Genomic DNA, 17,667 nt, shown 5'->3' with positions numbered 1-17,667 from the left:
ATTGTACTTCGTTCCAGTTACGTATTGCTCTTTCAGTTACAGGGCATCCATAAAAAAGCTTGTCCGGAGAAGACAAGGTGAGCGCTACCATCAGTCCTGTGTCATGCCAACAGTAAAGCATCCTGGGACCATTCATGTGTGGGGTTGCTTCTCAGCCAAGGGAGTGGGCTCACTCACAATTTTGCCTAAGAACACAGCCATGAATAAAGATAAAGGTACCAACATCCTCCAGAACAACTTCTCCCAACCATCCAGGAACAGTTGGTGACGAACAATGCCTTTTCCAACATGATGGAAACACCTTGCCATAAGGCAAAGAAGTGATAGCGAAATTAGCTCGGGAAAGAAAACATTGATATTTTGGGTCCATGGCCAGAAACTCCCCAGACTTTAATCTCATTGAGAACTTGTGGTCAATCCTCAAGAGGCGGGTGGACAAACAAAACCCACAAATTCTGACAAACTCCAAGCATTAATTATGCAAGAATGGACTGCCATCAGTCAGGATGTGGCCCAGAAGTTAATTGACAGCATGCCAGGGTTGATTGCAGAGGTCTTGAAAAAGAAAGGGCAACACTGCAAATATTGACTCTTTGCATCAACTTCATGTAATTGTTAATACAAGCCTTTGAAATGCTTGTAATTACACTTCAGTATTCTATAGTAACATCTGACGAAATTATCTAAAGACAGTGAAGCAGCAAACTTTGTGGAAATTAATATTTGTGTCATTCTCAATACTTTCTGCCACGACTGTCACACCACAGCCCCAGTCAAAACACTGAGCCTCCCCTCTCTTTCTTTCCTCCCTCCCTTCCTCTCCCCTCCCTCCTTCCACAGCCCCAGTCAAAACACTTCGCTCCTCCCCTCTCTCTCCCTCCCTCTCTCTCTCTCTCTCCCTCCATCCATCCCTCCATCTCTCTCTCCCTCCATCCATCCCTCTCTCTCTCCCTCCATCTCTCTCCCCTCCATCTCTCTCCCCTCCCTCCATCTCTCCCTCCATCCATCTCTCTCCATCTCTCCATCTCCTCCTCCATCTCTCCCCTCCATCTCTCTCTCCCTCCCCCCTCCATCCATCTCTCTCTCTCTCCCTCCATCTCTCTCCCCCTCCATGTCTCTCCCCTCCATCTCTCCCCCCCTCCATCTCTCCCTCCCAGGGCTGAGTCCCAAATGCCACCATATTGTCTATATATACACTACATGAAAGTATTGCACTATGTGGGTAATAGGGTGCCATTTGGGACGTCACCGAGACAACAAAAAAACTAAACATGGTGGACTCAATAACCTTGGAGTGGCTTATGATGGGGATGGGAGGAAGAATGTTAGTCAGGGGGTTGGGAGGAGGAATGTTAGCCAGGGGTTGGGAGGAAGAATGTTAGTCAGGGGTTGGGAGGAAGAATGTTAGTCAGGGGGTTGGGAGGAAGAATGTTAGCCAGGGGTTGGGAGGAGGAATGTTAGTCAGGGGGTTGGGAGGAGGAATGTTAGCCAGGGGGGCCAGGGGTTGGGAGGAAGAATGTTAGCCAGGGGTTGGGAGGAGGAATGTTAGCCAGGGGGTTGGGAGGAAGAATGTTAGTCAGGGGGTTGGGAGGAGGAATGTTAGTCAGGGGTTGGGAGGAGGAATGTTAGCCAGGGGTTGGGAGGAAGAATGTTAGTCAGGGGTTGGGAGGAGGAATGTTAGCCAGGGGGTTGGGAGGAGGAATGTTAGAGGGGTTGAGGGGAGGATGTTAGCCAGGGGTTGAGAGGAGGAATGTTTGAGGGTTGGGAGGAGGAATGTTAGCCAGGGGTTGGGAGGAGGAATGTTTGAGGGGTTGGAAGAGGAATGTTAGTGAGGGAGTTGGGAGAAGGAATGTTAGTCAGGGGGTTGAGTATTCTAGGGTTTTGACAAAGTTAAAGGGTCACCATAGGAAATATCCCCTCAATCCAAACTGAATAGGAAAGATAGGCTTATGTATTATATCCAAGTTAATTTAGAGTTTACCCAAGAGAACTGTACCCCACCTCCACAACTCACCAAAATGGAAGGTTTAACTAACTGTAAATTGCTGTTCGACAAGGAGTCATGAGGCAGTAATTTGTAGTGAGAGGGGGTGAATAGGGATGGAGGACGGAGGTGAGGGGGATAGGGGGGCAGACAAGCAGAAAGAATGCAGGGAACAACCAAGTCCTTGTTTCTGAAAGAGCTCCCAAGTCACTCTGTGTCTTAGAGTTGGGGGGGCCTTGTGTAACTCCCACAAGGTTACACACACACATATACAGACACACACACACGAAGACAAATACAGATACACACACCAGGGTTTCTGTTAGCTGGCAATTGACTGCTTTTGTCCTTTTTTGTTGCCGATAAATAAAACTGTTGCCGGGCAGAAATGACAAGGAGAAAAAATAATCCCATAGTTGTTTTATTAATCTGACGGAAATACATTTGACCGTCATGCTTATCGGTCTATAGGTAATTTGCATAATTTAGCGGAATTAAATTGGCCTGTGTGTATTTTCATTGGTCATCGCGTATCTTATTTATCCAACACAACTATCACACGCGCACAGCATTCAGAGACTATTTTGAGAGGGATTTCTCCTGCATCTCCTCGGCTGGCTGCTGCCGGAGTAAAACATGCTGTTAGTAAACCCATTCATTGCGCCAAAATGCTAAATGCAATCACGTGTTAAACACAGTTTTGGTGCACGATTAAAAAGAGCTATTTTTATTTCTCAACTGGTAGTTGAAGCGCGCCTCCCATTCACCATTCAGGTGCAGGTGACAGGCTAAGAGCGCTTCCTTCACCCCTTTACAATGTGAGCCGGAGGCAGCGTGCACTCTGAAAATACTTCATTGTTTGAAACCTGAATGTTTTATTTCATATTATGAAGCATGTGTTACCTTGCTTCATAAGGAGCCTGTAGCCAAAATCTGACCGTGGAAACGTGGAGGCAAATATTTTATAAAGAGTTACTAGCGCGGCGCGTGAGTTTCAAGTTTGGCGACGCTTCAAATGTATCTTATCATTTCTACAAATTCCGCGTGTCGGTTCTGATTTTCATATGCGCATTTTTGTGTTTAATGTCAATAATAACCCTCTCGTTTCTCAAAATCATTGTCACGTGGTTAATCATAAAAATGCTACAAATCTTAAAAGTTCAAATCACCAGAATCTGTTACATGGACACATTGATACACTGTGATACAGCCTCTGTTACATGGACACATTGATACACTGTGATCCAGCCTCTGTTACAATGACTGCCTAGGAACTGTGGGTTAACTGCCTTGTTCAGGGGCAGAACGACAGATTTTCACCTTGTCAGCTCAGGGGATCCAATCTTGCAACCGCACAGTTAACTAGTCCAAGGCTCTAACCATTGTACTCCACGAGTAGCCTGCCTGTTACACAAATGCAGTAGAAGCCAAGGTAAATTGCTAGCTAGCATTAACCTTATCTTATAAAAAAACAATCAATCATAATCACTAGTTATAACTACTAATCCAGGTTAGCAGGCAATATTAACCAGGTGAAATTGTGTCATTTCTCTTGTGTTCATTGCACGCAGAGTCAGGGTATATGCAACAGTTTGGGCCGCCTGGCTCATTGCGAACTAATTTTCCACAATTTTACGTAAGTATGACATACATTGAAGGGTGTGCAATGTAACAAGAATAGTTAGACTTAGGGAAGCCACCCGTTAGATAAAATACCGAAGGGTTCCGTATTTCACTGAAATAATAAACGTTTTGTTTTCGAAATTATAGTTTCGGATTCGATCATATGAATGACCAAAGGCTCGTATTTCTGTGTGTTATTATGTTATAATTAAGTCTGATTTGATAGAGCAGTCTGACTGAGCAGCAGCAGGCCCGTAATCATTTCGTGCGTTTTGCCAGCAGCTCTTCGCAAGCACAGCGCTGTTTATGACTTCAAGCCTATCAGCCTAATGGCTGGTGTAACCAATGTGAAATGGCGAGCTAGTTAGCTGGGTGTGCGCTAATACTGTTTCAAACGTCACTCGCTTTTAGATTTGGACTAGTTATTCCCCTTGCGCTGCAAGGGCCGCGGCTTTTGTGGAGCGATGGGTAACGATGCTTCGAGTGTGGCTGTTGTCGATGTGTTCCTGGTTCGAACCCAGGTAGGGGCGAGGAGAGGGACGGAAGCTATACTGTTACACTAGCAATACTAAAGTGCCTATAAGAACATCCAATAGTCAAAGGTATATGAAATACAAATGGTATAGAGAGAAATCGTCCTATAAATATATATATTAACTACAACCTAAAACCTCTTACCTTGGAATATCTCATTTTTTATTTTATTTTACCTTTAACCAGGCAAGTCAGTTAAGAACACATTCTTATTTTCAATGACGGCCTAGGAACAGTGGGTTAACTGCCTTGTTCAGGGGCAGAACGACAGATTTGTACCTTGTCAGCTCGGGGGGTTTGAACTTGCAACCTTCCGGTTACTAGTCCAACGCTCTAACCACTAGGCTACCCTGCCGCCTCATGTTAAAAGGAACCACCAACTTTCATATGTTCTCATGTTCTGAGCAAGGAACTTAAACGTTAGCTTTCTTACATGGCACATATTACTTTCTTCTCCACACTTTTTTTGTGCATTATTTAAACCAAATGTTTCATTATTTATTTGAGGCTAAATTGATTTTATTGATGTTTTATATTAAGTTAAAATAAGTGTTTATTCAGTATTGTTGTAATTGTCATTATTACAAATAAATTAAATATTTTTTTAATCGGGCGATTAATCGGTATCAGCTTTTTTTGGTCCTCCAATAATCGGTATCGGCGTTGAAAAATCATAATTGGTCGACCTCTATCTGAAACCCTCCACAGCTATTTTAATTAAAAGAAGCTCATGATCCTCCATTCCTCTGTGGCCCATTAGAGCTTCCTGGTCGTTTTGAAGGTGCTCTGTTTAGAATGTTGTTTTCCCACCAATTGCATTTTGGCAAATGTTTGAAAACTACGTTTGATTGGCTGCTTCATTACATGAGTTGAATGCTCTGTTCAGATGAATTACCGTCATCTAAATGTGATTGGCTGTTGCACTGTGAGTGAACGGCCTCATGGCTTATGCACCCAATGAGAGTGACCCAATGAGAGGGACCCAATGAGAGTGGCCCAATGAGAGTGACCCAATGAGAGTGGCCCAATGAGAGTGGCCCAATGAGAGTGGCCCAATGAGAGTGGCCCAATGAGAGTGGCCCAATGAGAGTGGCCCAATGAGAGTGGCCCAATGAGAGTGGCCCAATGAGAGTGACCCAATGAGAGTGACCCAATGAGAGTGACCCAATACATATATATATATATATATGGGTATAGTGCATTTATATAATATAAATGGCCGTTAAATTAAAATCTTCCCATTTTCCTAACAGAAACCCTGACACACACTAGAGAACAAATTCACTTTATGACTGAAACCTGTAATCATCCCCAAATCTCCTCTCTTTAACCCCCCCCCCCCACCCACATCCCCCTGTAACTCACTCATCCAGTTGGTCCTCTGGTGGTGGGTTGGTGTCAGCATACAGGTACTTGCTCATATCCACCGGCCTGACCCCTTCCTCCCCTGGGTTTGGGAGCCTCCGGCTGGGGCCCCTGGGGGTCAGGGTCTGGGACTAGGTCTGGGTCCTGGTCGGGCTCGTCAAACGGGTTGTACTCTGTGTGCGAGTGTGTGTTGACTTCGTCCTCGTCGAAGGGGTTGGAGGGTTCCTGGACATAGTAGGCCTCTGGGTCCTGTCGGAGGGTGAGGGAGGGGGCAGGGAGGGGGTCCTGTGACAGAGAGAAAGGGCAAGAGAGAGATGGGTCAATATTATCTTAGCTGTCTGTCTGTCTGTCAGTATTCTGCTTTACTGACAGAATACATAAACGCACAGGATTCACAATGCTACGTGACATTTCTTGACATCTCGACAGCAACAAAAGGGTAACATTTAGTTTGCCAGGCACTTTATAAACAACCTCAGAACAATAAAATAAATCTTTCAACAACTATGTCAATAAACTTGGATTGAAAACACAATATAAAATATAAATATAATATAGGATAATAAATCAGTCTTTGATGTCGACCCCATAATAATGTACACCTACATTATGTGGACACCCCTGTCCCAATGCATAGTGCCAACTGTAAAGTTTGGTGGATGAGGTATAATGTACACCGACATTATGTGGACACCCCTGTCCCAATGCATAGTGCCAACTGTAAAGTTTGGTGGATGAGGTATAATGTACACCGAATGCATTATGTTTGGACACCCCATGTCCCAATGCATAGTGCCAACTGTAAAGTTTGGTGGAGGAGGAATAATGGTCTGGGACTGTTTTTCATGGTCCGGACCCTTTTGTTCCAGAGAAGGGAAATCTTAACCTCACAGCATACAATGACATTCTAGACCATTCTGTGCTTCCAACTTTGTGGCAACAGTTTGGGGAAGGACGTTCCCTGTTTCAACATGACAATGCCCCTGTGCACAAAGTGAGGTCCATGCAGAAATGGTTTGTCGAGATGGGTGTGGAAAACTTGACTGGCCTGCACAGAGCCCTGACCTCAACCCCATCAAACACCTTTAGGGATGAATTGGAACGCTGACTGCGAGCCAGACCTAATCGCCCAACATCACTAATGCTCGTGGCTGATTGGAAGTAAGTCCCTGCAGCAATGTTCCAACATCTAGTGGAAAGCCTTCCCAGAAGAGTGGAGGCTGTTATAGCAGCAAAGGGGGCACAACTACATATTATGATTTTGGAATGAGTGAGATGTTCAACTAGCAGGTGTCCACATGCTTTTGGCCATGCAGTGTAAATCAAACTGCTAAAACCCCTAGTCCCTTATAGACAGGTAGACATACAGTACAGAGAGAGACAGAACAGGTAGATAGAGGTCAAAGGTCAAGCCTACCATCATCATCATCATCACCGAACGGGTTGAAGTGATTGGTGTGTTCCAGATGGGAGGGGTCATCAACATCATCAGCCGGATCTTCGAAGGGATTGGAGCAGAGGGCAGGGGGCGTGTCCTGATCCTCCTCCAGGAAGTTCAGCTTACTGATCAGCTCTGTCGCCATGGGAACCAAAAAAATGCAGGAACGAAAGAACAAATTTAACAAAACAAAAACAAACAGACAAAAAGTAAGGAAAACAGTTCAAACTAGCAGAAGAAAACGAGATGAAACATCCTCACAACCAAAAACCCCGATGAAAGTGTCAAAATGAAGACAAACATACAGAAATGAAAGGGGACAAAAATAATCTGCACTTTGGAGTGAACCACTCGAGTTCATTTGGTTTCCAGAAGTATTCCTTCCTTCTGGTAAAAGGTGACTGGTTAATGCCTGTCCATCTCTGTCCAGCTTCACTACAGTTGGAGTCCAGTGGGGGAATTCAGCAGAGATTGATGGAACCGGGTTGCCATGAGAGCCACTAGTGCAGGCTGGGAGGTGCTACAGAGTTCAAGAGATTCATCTTCTTCCTCATCAAGACAACAAAGACTGTCTAGGTTGTGTGTGTCTGTGTCTCAACAGTGTGTGAGAAACAAAATGCTAACTGTGTGTACTTCTGAATGTGGTATGTGAGCGTGAGAAAGTCTATTGCCAGAGTGAGTGAGATGATGAGCGAGTGTGGTGTGTGTGTGTGTGTGTGGTGTGTGTGTGAGAGAGAGTGTGGGAGAGTGTGTGAAATACGTAGTGAAGTGGTAGTAGCTGATAAGGTGTGGTATTTCTCCTGCTGCATTCTGGGCCATATTAGGCCATCATTGTCACAAGTGGCAGCAGCATTGTGTGTGTGTTGTTTTCTCTATGGTGACAAAGCAACACCATAAACGAGGAATATGACTGATCATTGGTTCACTACAAATTGCAGACAAAAGGGGGAGGTTCAGGGTTCGGGGCTTGGACACCAAGAGGGCAAACTGAAAAAGGAATGAAAACCAGCCAATGAAAACCAACCAATGAAAACCAGCCAATGAAAACCAGCCAATGAAAACCAACCAATGTACTAAACGAAATCTGAAGTGCAACACGAGAACACCAGGCAACACGACTACATCACCAATGGTACAGAGAGGGGAGAGAGAGAGAGCTAGGGCAGTAGAGAGAGAGAGCTAGGGCAGTAGAGAGAACTAGGGCAGTAGAGAGAGAGAGCTAGGGCAGTAGAGAGAGCTAGGGCAGTAGAGAGAACTAGGCAGTAGAGAGAGAGAGCTAGGGCAGTAGAGAGAGAGCTAGGGCAGCAGAGAGAGAGCTAGGGCAGTAGAGAGAGAGCTAGGGCAGTAGAGAGCTAGGGCAGTAGGGAGAGAGAGAGCTAGGGCAGTAGAGAGAACTAGGGCAGTAGAAAGAGAGAGAGCTAGGGCAGTAGAGATAGAGAGAGCTAGGGCAGTAGAGATAGAGAGAGAGCTAGGGCAGTAGAGAGAGAGCTAGGGCAGTAGAGAGAGAGCTAGGGCAGTAGAGAGAGAGAGCTAGGGCAGTAGAGAGAGAGCTAGGGCAGTAGAGAGAGAGAGCTAGAGGCAGTAGAGAGACAGAGCTAGGGCAGTGGAGAGAGAGCTAGGGCCGTAGAGAGAGAGAGAGCTAGCAGTAGAGAGAGAGCTAGGGCAGTAGAGAGAGAGAGCTAGGGCAGTAGAGAGAGAGAGCTAGGGCCGGAGAGAGAGAGAGCTAGGCAGCAGAGAGAGAGAGAGAGCTAGGGCAGTAGAGAGAGATAGAGCTAGGGCAGTAGAGAGAGAGCTAGGGCAGTAGAGAGAACTAGGGCAGTAGAAGAGAGAGAGAGATAGGGCCGTAGAGAGAGAGAGCTAGGCAGTAGAGAGAGAGAGCTAGGGCAGTAGAGAGAGAGAGAGCTAGGGCAGTAGAGAGAGAGAGAGCTAGGGCAGTAGAGAGAGAGAGCTAGGGCAGTAGAGAGAGAGAGCTAGGGCAGTAGAGAGAGAAGAGCTAGGGCAGTAGAGAGAGAGAGAGCTAGGGCAGTAGAGAGAGAGAGAGAGCTAGGGCAGTAGAGAGAGAGAGAGCTAGGGCAGAGAGAGAGAGAGAGAGCTAGGGCAGTAGAGAGAGAGAGCTAGGGCAGTAGAGAGAGCTAGGGCAGTAGAGAGAGAGAGCTAGGGCAGTAGAGAGAGAGAGAGCTAGGGCAGTAGAGAGAGAGAGCTAGGGCAGTAGAGAGAGAGCTAGGGCAGTAGAGAGAGAGAGAGCTAGGGCAGAGAGAGAGAGAGCTAGGGCAGTAGAGAGAGAGAGAGAGCTAGGGCAGTAGAGAGAGAGAGAGCTAGGGCAGTAGAGAGAGAGAGAGCTAGGGCAGTAGAGAGAGAGAGAGCTAGGGCAGTAGAGAGAGAGAGAGAGAGCCAGGGCCGAGAGAGAGAGAGAGCTAGGGCAGTAGAGAGAGAGAGCTAGGGCAGTAGAGAGAGAGAGAGCTAGGGCAGTAGAGAGAGAGAGAGCTAGGGCAGAGAGAGAGAGAGAGCTAGGGCAGTAGAGAGAGAGAGAGAGCTAGGGCAGTAGAGAGAGAGAGAGAGCTAGGGCAGTAGAGAGAGAGAGCTAGGGCAGTAGAGAGAGAGAGAGCTAGGCAGTAGAGAGAGAGAGAGCTAGGGCAGTAGAGAGAGAGAGAGAGAGCTAGGGCAGCAGAGAGAGAGCTAGGGCAGTAGAGAGAGAGAGCTAGGGCAGTAGAGGGAGAGAGCTAGGGCAGTAGAGGGAGAGAGCTAGGGCAGTAGAGGAGAGAGAGAGCTAGGGCAGTAGAGAGAGAGAGAGAGAGCTAGGGCAGTAGAGAGAGAGAGCTAGGGCAGTAGAGAGAGAGAGAGAGCTAGGGCAGTAGAGAGAGAGCTAGGGCAGTAGAAAGAGAGCTAGGGCAGTAGAGAGAGAGAGCCTGGGCAGTAGAGAGAGAGAGCTAGAGCAGTAGAGAGAGAGAGCTAGGGCAGTAGAGAGAGAGAGCTAGGGCAGAGAGAGAGAGAGAAAGGCAGTAGAGAGAGAGAGCTAGGCTAGAGAGAGAGAGCTAGGGCAGAGAGAGAGAGCTAGGGGTAGAGAGAGAGAGAGCTAGGGCAGTAGAGAGAGAGCTAGGGCAGGAGAGGAGAGAGAGAGAGCTAGGGCAGCAGAGAGAGAGAGCTAGGGCAGAGAGAGAGAGAGCTAGGGCAGTAGAGAGAGAAGCTAGGGCAGCAGAGAGGAGAGAGAGCTAGGGCAGTAGAGACAGAGAGCTAGGCAGGAGAGGGAGAGAGAGAGCTAGGGCAGTAGAGGGAGAGAGAGCTAGGCAGGAGAGGGAGAGAGAGCTAGGGCAGTAGAGAGAGAGAGCTAGGGCAGTAGAGAGAGAGAGCTAGGGCAGGAGAGGAGAGAGAGCTAGGGCAGTAGAGAGAGAGAGCTAGGGCAGGAGAGGGAGAGAGAGAGCTAGGGCAGCAGAGAGAGAGACCTAGGGCAGTAGAGAGAGAGAGAGAGCTAGGGCAGTAGAGAGAGAGAGCTAGGGCAGTAGAGAGAGAGCTAGGGCAGGAGAGGGAGAGAGAGCTAGGGCAGGAGAGGGAGAGAGAGAGCTAGGACAGTAGAGAGAGCTAGGGCAGGAGAGGGAGAGAGAGCTAGGGCAGTAGAGAGAGAGAGAGCTAGGGCAGAGAGAGAGAGAGCTAGGGCAGTAGAGAGAGAGCTAGGGCAGTAGAGAGAACTAGGGCAGGAGAGAGAGAGAGAGCTAGGGCAGGAGAGAGAGAGAGAGCTAGGGCAGTAGAGAGAGAGCTAGGCAGGAGAGGGAGAGAGAGAGCTAGGGCAGTAGAGAGAGAGAGCTAGGGCAGTAGAGAGAGAGAGAGCTAGGGCAGAGAGAGCTAGGGCAGTAGAGAGAGAGAGCTAGGGCAGTAGAGAGAGAGAGGGCAGAGAGAAAGAGAGCTAGGAGAGGAGAGAGAGCTAGGGCAGGAGAGAGAGAGAGAGAGCTAGGGCAGTAGAGAGAGAGAGAGAGAGCTAGGGCAGAGAGGGAGAGAGCTAGGGCAGTAGAGAGAGAGAGAGCTAGGGAGAGAGAGAGAAAGAGCTAGGGCAGTAGAGAGAGAGCTAGAGAGAGAGAGAGAGCTAGAGCTAGGGCAGTAGAGGGAGAGAGAGCTAGGGCAGGAGAGAGGGAGAGAGAGAGCTAGGGCAGTAGAGAGAGAGAGCTAGGGCAGCAGAGAGAGAGAGAGCTAGGGCAGCAGGAGAGAGAGCTAGGGCAGAGAGAGAGAGCTAGGGCAGGGAGAGAGAGAGCTAGGGCAGTAGAGAGAGAGCTAGGGCAGTAGAGGGAGAGAGAGCTAGGGCAGTAGAGGGAGAGAGAGCTAGGGCAGAGAGGGAGAGAGAGCTAGGGCAGGAGAGAGAGAGAGAGAGCTAGGAGGAGAGCTAGGGAGTAGAGAGAGAGCTAGGGCAGTAGAGGAGAGAGAGCTAGGGCAGGAGAGAGAGAGAGCTAGGGCAGGAGAGGGAGAGAGAGCTAGGGCAGCAGAGAGAGAGAGCTAGGGCAGGAGAGAGAGAGAGAGAGCTAGGGCAGTAGAGAGAGAGAGCTAGGGCAGGAGAGAGAGAGTAGAGAGAGAGAGAGAGAGCTAGGGCAGGAGAGAGAGAGAGAGCTAGGGGCAGTAGAGAGAGAGCTAGGGCAGAGAGAGAGAGCTAGGGCAGAGAGAGAGCTAGGGCAGAGAGAGAGAGCTAGGAGCAGAGAGAGAGAGAGAGTAGAGAGAGAGAGCTAGGGCAGTAGAGAGAGCTAGGGCAGTAGAGGGAGAGAGAGAGCTAGGGCAGGAGAGAGAGAGCTAGGCAGAGAGAGAGAGAGCTAGGGCAGTAGAGAGAGAGAGCTAGGGGCAGAGAGGGAGAGAGCTAGAAGAGAGAGAGAGCTAGGGCAGAGAGGAGAGAGAGAGCAGGAGAGGAGAGAGAGAGCTAGGGCAGAGAGAGAGGAGGCAGAGAGAGAGAGAGCTAGGGCAGTAGAGGAGAGAGAGCTAGGGCAGTAGAGAGAGAGAGCTAGGGCAGGAGAGGGAGAGAGAGCTAGGGCAGGAGAGGGAGAGAGAGCTAGGGGCAGGAGAGGGAGAGAGAGAGCTAGGGCAGCAGAGGGAGAGAGAGAGCTAGGGCAGTAGAGAGAGAGAGAGAGCTAGGGCAGTAGAGAGAGAGAGAGCTAGGGCAGTAGAGCTAGTAGAGAGGGAGAGAGAGAGCTAGGGCAGGAGAGGAGAGAGAGCTAGGGCAGTAGAGAGAGGAGAGAGAGGGAGAGAGAGCTAGGGAGAGAGAGAGCTAGGGCAGTAGAGGAGAGAGAGAGCTAGGGCAGGAGAGGGAGAGAGAGCTAGGGCAGGAGAGGGAGAGAGAGCTAGGGCAGGAGAGGGAGAGAGAGAGGGCAGGAGAGGGGAGAGAGAGCTAGGGCAGGAGAGGGAGAGAGAGCTAGGGCAGGAGAGGGAGAGAGAGAGCTAGGGCAGGAGAGGGAGAGAGAGAGCTAGGGCAGGAGAGGGAGAGAGAGCTAGGGCAGTAGAGAGGGAGCTAGGCAGGAGAGGGAGAGAGAGCTAGGGCAGCAGAGAGAGAGAGCTAGGGCAGGAGAGGGAGAGAGAGAGCTAGGGCAGGAGAGGGAGAGAGAGAGCTAGGGCAGGAGAGAGGAGAGGGAGAGAGAGAGAGAGCTAGGGCAGGAGAGGAGAGAGAGAGCTAGGGCAGGAGAGGGAGAGAGAGAGCTAGGGCAGTAGAGAGAGAGAGCTAGGGCAGGAGAGGGAGAGAGAGCTAGGGCAGCAGAGAGAGAGAGCTAGGGCAGGAGAGGGAGAGAGAGAGAGAGAGGGCAGTAGGGCAGAGAGGGAGAGAGCTAGGGCAGAGAGGGAGAGAGAGCTAGGGCAGTAGAGAGAGAGCTAGGGCAGGAGAGAGAGAGAGAGCTAGAGGAGAGGGAGAGAGAGCTAGGGCAGGAGAGGGAGAGAGAGCTAGGGCAGTAGAGAGAGAGAGAGCTAGGGCAGGAGAGAGAGAGAGCTAGGGCAGAGAGAGAGAGCTAGAACAGGAGAGGGAGAGAGAGCTAGGGCAGGAGAGGGAGAGAGAGCTAGGGCAGTAGAGAGAGAGAGCTAGGGCAGGAGAGGGAGAGAGAGAGCTAGGGCAGGAGAGGGAGAGAGAGAGCTAGGGCAGGAGAGGGAGAGAGAGCTAGGGCAGGAGAGGAGAGAGAGAGAGCTAGGGCAGGAGAGGGAGAGAGAGAGCTAGGGCAGGAGAGAGAGAGAGAGCTAGGGCAGTAGAGAGAGAGAGCTAGGGCAGGAGAGGGAGAGAGAGAGCTAGGGCAGGAGAGGGAGAGAGAGCTAGGCAGGAGAGGGAGAGGGAGAGAGAGCTAGTAGAGAGAGAGAGCTAGGGCAGGAGGGGAGAGAGAGCTAGGGCAGTAGAAAGAGAGAGAGCTAGGGCAGTAGAGAGAGAGAGCTAGGGCAGCAGAGAGAGAGAGCTAGGGCAGGAGAGGGAGAGAGCTAGAGAGAGAGGGAGAGGGCAGGAGAGGGGAGAGAGAGAGCTAGGGCAGGAGAGGAGAGAGAGAGCTAGGGCAGAGAGAGAGAGAGCTAGGGCAGGAGAGGGAGAGAGAGAGCTAGGGCAGGAGAGGGAGAGAGAGCTAGGGCAGGAGAGGGAGAGAGAGCTAGGGCAGTAGAGGGAGAGAGAGCTAGGGCAGGAGAGAGAGAGAGAGCTAGGGCAGTAGAGAGAGAGAGCTAGGGGAGAGAGAGAGAGCTAGGCAGGAGCAGTAGAGGGCAGAGAGAGAGAGCTAGGGCAGTAGAGAGAGAGAGGGCAGTAGAGAGAGAGATAGGCAGAGAGAGAGAGCTAGGGCAGGAGAGAGAGAGAGCTAGGGCAGGAGAGAGAGAGAGCTAGGGCAGGAGAGAGAGAGAGCTAGGGCAGGAGAGAGGAGAGAGAGAGCTAGGGCAGTAGAGAGAGAGAGAGCTAGGGCAGAGAGGAGAGAGAGCTAGGGCAGAGAGAGAGAGAGCTAGGGCAGGAGAGAGAGAGCTAGGGCAGTAGAGAGAGAGAGCTAGGGGCAGGAGAGAGAGAGCAGTAGAGAGAGAGCTAGGGCAGCAGAGAGAGAGAGAGCTAGGGCAGGAGAGAGAGCTAGGGCAGTAGAGAGAGAGCTAGGGCAGTAGAGAGAGAGAGCTAGGGCAGTAGAGAGAGCTAGGGCAGGAGAGAGAGAGAGCTAGGCAGAGAGAGAGAGAGCTAGGGCAGAGAGAGAGAGCTAGGGCAGGGCAGGAGAGAGAGCTAGGGCAGGAGAGAGAGAGAGCTAGGGCAGGAGAGAGAGAGAGCTAGGGCAGGAGAGAGAGAGAGGGCAGGAGAGAGAGAGAGCTAGGGCAGGAGAGAGAGAGCTAGGCAGTAGAGAGAGAGCTAGGGCAGTAGAGAGAGAGAGCAGTAGGGCAGGAGAGAGAGCTAGAGCTAGGAGCAGCTAGGGCAGTAGAGAGAGAGAGCTAGGGCAGGAGAGGGAGAGAGAGCTAGGGCAGTAGAGAGAGAGAGCTAGGGCAGGAGAGAGGAGAGAGAGCTAGGGCAGTAGAGAGAGAGCTAGGGCAGGAGAGAGAGGAGCTAGGGCAGTAGAGAGAGAGCTAGGGCAGTAGAGAGATAGAGCTAGGGCAGTAGAGAGAGAGAGAGAGCTAGGGCAGTAGAGGGAGAAACGAGAGTTAGAAAGAACAAGACAAAACGGGACAGAACAACAGAACGAGAACACAGAGTGAGAACGAAAAAGAGAAAAGGTTGAAAGTTGAAAACAGAAAGACCTTGGGAGGGAGACTGAGCGCTGCTTGGCCTTTTACTAGCCAGCTTTAGGAAGTAGTCCTCAGGGTCTCCGGCTAAGCAGCTGAGAGCATTGAGCTGATTTACCATCTCTGAAAACAACCAGGCCAGACAGCAGGAAGGGAGGAGAGCAGTGAGCAGAGAGAAAACATACAATACACACATATATTCAGAGGTTATATGTGTGTTAGGTAGTAGAATATCATATATGTTGAAGCCTAAGAGAGTACATATATTCAGAGGTTATATGTGTGTTAGGTAGTAGGATATCATATATGTTGAAGCCTAAGAGAGTACATATATTCAGAGGTTATATGTGTGTTATTAGAATATCATATATGTTGAAGAGAGAGTACATTATAGAGGTTATATGTGTGTTAGGTAGTAGGATATTATATATGTTGAAGCCTAAGAGAGTACATATATTCAGAGGTTATATGTGTGTTAGGTAGTAGAATATCATATATGTTGAAGCATTCATTATATGTTGAAGGTAGTAGGATATTAGAGTACATATATATCAGAGGTTATATGTGTGTTAGGTAGTAGGATATCATATATGTTGAAGCCTAAGAGAGTACATATATTCAGAGGTTATATGTGTGTTAGGTAGTAGGATATTATATATGTTGAAGCCTAAGAGAGTACATATATCAGAGGTTATATGTGTGTTAGGTAGTAGGATATCATATATGTTGAAGCCTAAGAGAGTACATATATTCAGAGGTTATATGTGTGTTAGGTAGTAGGATATCATATATGTTGAAGCCTAAGAGAGTACATATATTCAGAGGTTATATGTGTGTTAGGTAGTAGGATATCATATATGTTGAAGCCTAAGAGAGTACATATATTCAGAGGTTATATGTGTGTTAGGTAGTAGGATATCATATATGTTGAAGCCTAAGAGAGTACATATATTCAGAGGTTATATGTGTGTTAGCATTTACATTAATGTGCTACTACCTAAGAGAGCACATATACAAGTAACTGTCAAAATAAAGGAAACACCAACATAGTGTCTTAACAGGGCGTTGGGCCACCAGGAGCCAGAACAGCCTCAACGTGCCTTGGCATTAGACTCTACAAGCATCTGGAACTATAGAGGAATGGCAACACCATTATTCCACGAGGCATTACATCATGTGGTGTTTTGCCAAATGGTGTTGGAAAACACCGTCTCAGGCGGCGCCCCAGAATCTCCTACAAGTGTTCAATTTGGGTTGAGATCTGGTGACTTAGACGGCCATGGCATTTAGTCAACAATGTTTTCATGCTCTTCAAACCATTCAGTGACCACTCGTGTCCTGTGGATGGGGGCGTTGTCATCCTATGGGGACATAGCCAAGATAGACAAAATAATGACCTGTTCAGCATTTTTATACCTAATGGGATGTTAATTGATTAATTAACTCAGGAACCACACCTGTGTGGAAGCAGTTTTCAATATACTTTGTATCCCTTATAGTGTTTCCATTATTTTGGCAGTTACCTGTATATGACAGAACATAGTTGTGTTAGCTTTGGTAGCAACGCTGGGGCTTAGAGACAACATATATTCAGAGTCCTGTGTGTGTGTGTGTGTGTGTGTGTGTGTGTGTTAGATAGCACATATATGTAGAAGGTTAAGAGAGCATATATATTCACAGACCCGTGTGTGTGTGTGTGTGTGTGTGTGTGTGTGTGTGTGTGCGCGTGTGTTTGATATTGAATATACCTAGCCATATGTAGAAGGTTAAGAGAGCACATATATATTCACCAAGTCATTGTTAGCACATACTGTACATGTTAAGAATAAGAGAATGCATAGACACTAATAGAACCCTGTTAACGTTGCCTTGCTGGCACAGCTAATACACACGTATACTGAACACAAATATAAAAACACAACAAGCAACAACTTCCACGGTTTCACTGAGTTAAAGGTCACATAAGGGAATCAGTCAACTGATATGAATTCAATAGGCCCTAAATCTATGGATTTCACATGACTGGGCAGGGGGGCGCAGCCAATCAGAATGAGGTTTTTCCCCACAAAAGGGATTTATTACAGGGAGAAACACTCCTCAGTTTCATCAGCTGTCCGGGTGGCTGGTCTCAGACGATCCCGCTGAGGTGAAGAAGCCGAATGTGGAGGTCCTGGGCTGGCGTGGTTACACAAGGTCTGTGGTCGTAAGGCCGGTTGGACATACTGCCAAATTCTCTGAAACAACTTTGGAGGCGGCTTATGGTAGAAAAATGAACATTCAATTCTCTGGTAACAGCTCTGGTGGACATTCCTACAGTCAGCATGCCAACTGTACGCTCCAGGAAAACTTGAGACATTGTGGCATTGTGTTCTGTGACAAAACAGCATATTTTTTAGAGTGGCCTTTTATTGCCCCCCAGCACAAGGTGCACCTATGCAATGATAATGCTGTTTAATCAGCTTCTTGATATGCCACACGTCAGGCGGATTAATTATCTTGGCAAATGAGAAACGCTCACTAACAGGATTGCAAACAAATTTGTGCACAAAATAAAGAGAAATAAGATTTTTGTGCGTGTGGAAAATTTCTGGGATCAGTTATTTTAACTCATGAAACATGGGACGAAATATTTGTTGCGTTTCTATTTTTATTCAGTACATATGTAAAGTCTAAAAGCACACATACATTCATAGACAGTAGCGGTATCTGCAGGGGGGACTAGATATATAGATATACAATAATTTATTCTTAGCTGACTTACCTAGTTAAATAAAGGTTACATTTAAATAAATAAAAATATACACACTACTGGTGAAATGTAGCCAATAGCATTCCAGGTGAAGCTGGTTGAGAGAATGCCAAGAGCGTGCAAAGCTGTCATGAAGGCAAAGGGTGGCTACCGCATCTGCCGCTACAAATCACTAGCTTGGCTAACTAGCATCTTCAGTTAGTTAGCTTGGCTAACTAGCATCTTTAGTTAGTCATGCTAGCACTATGCTACCGCATCTGCAGCTACAAATTACTAGCTAGGCTAACTAGCATCTTTAGTTAG

The 17,667-nt window shown here is 48.3% G+C and overlaps 1 protein-coding gene across 1 annotated transcript in view; it reads right to left on the bottom strand.

The window, feature by feature from the left end:
* Positions 1–5,554: 5,554 nt before the first annotated feature.
* Positions 5,555–17,667, bottom strand: part of LOC121838667 (EH domain-binding protein 1-like) — a gene marked incomplete at both ends in the record, with an annotated part of 56,992 nt that continues 44,879 nt past the window's right edge. The window contains 3 exons of the mRNA XM_042313154.1: positions 5,555–5,748; positions 6,924–7,079; positions 14,631–14,738. Coding sequence (XP_042169088.1) covers positions 5,555–5,748; positions 6,924–7,079; positions 14,631–14,738 — 458 coding nt within the window. The remainder of the gene's footprint in view (positions 5,749–6,923; positions 7,080–14,630; positions 14,739–17,667) is intronic.

This window comes from Oncorhynchus tshawytscha, unplaced genomic scaffold (genome assembly GCF_018296145.1).
Source record: "Oncorhynchus tshawytscha isolate Ot180627B unplaced genomic scaffold, Otsh_v2.0 Un_contig_5674_pilon_pilon, whole genome shotgun sequence".
Classification (NCBI taxonomy): domain Eukaryota; kingdom Metazoa; phylum Chordata; class Actinopteri; order Salmoniformes; family Salmonidae; genus Oncorhynchus; species Oncorhynchus tshawytscha.
Note: the sequence above shows the minus strand (reverse complement) of the source record. Positions and strands in the feature narration are given on the sequence as shown.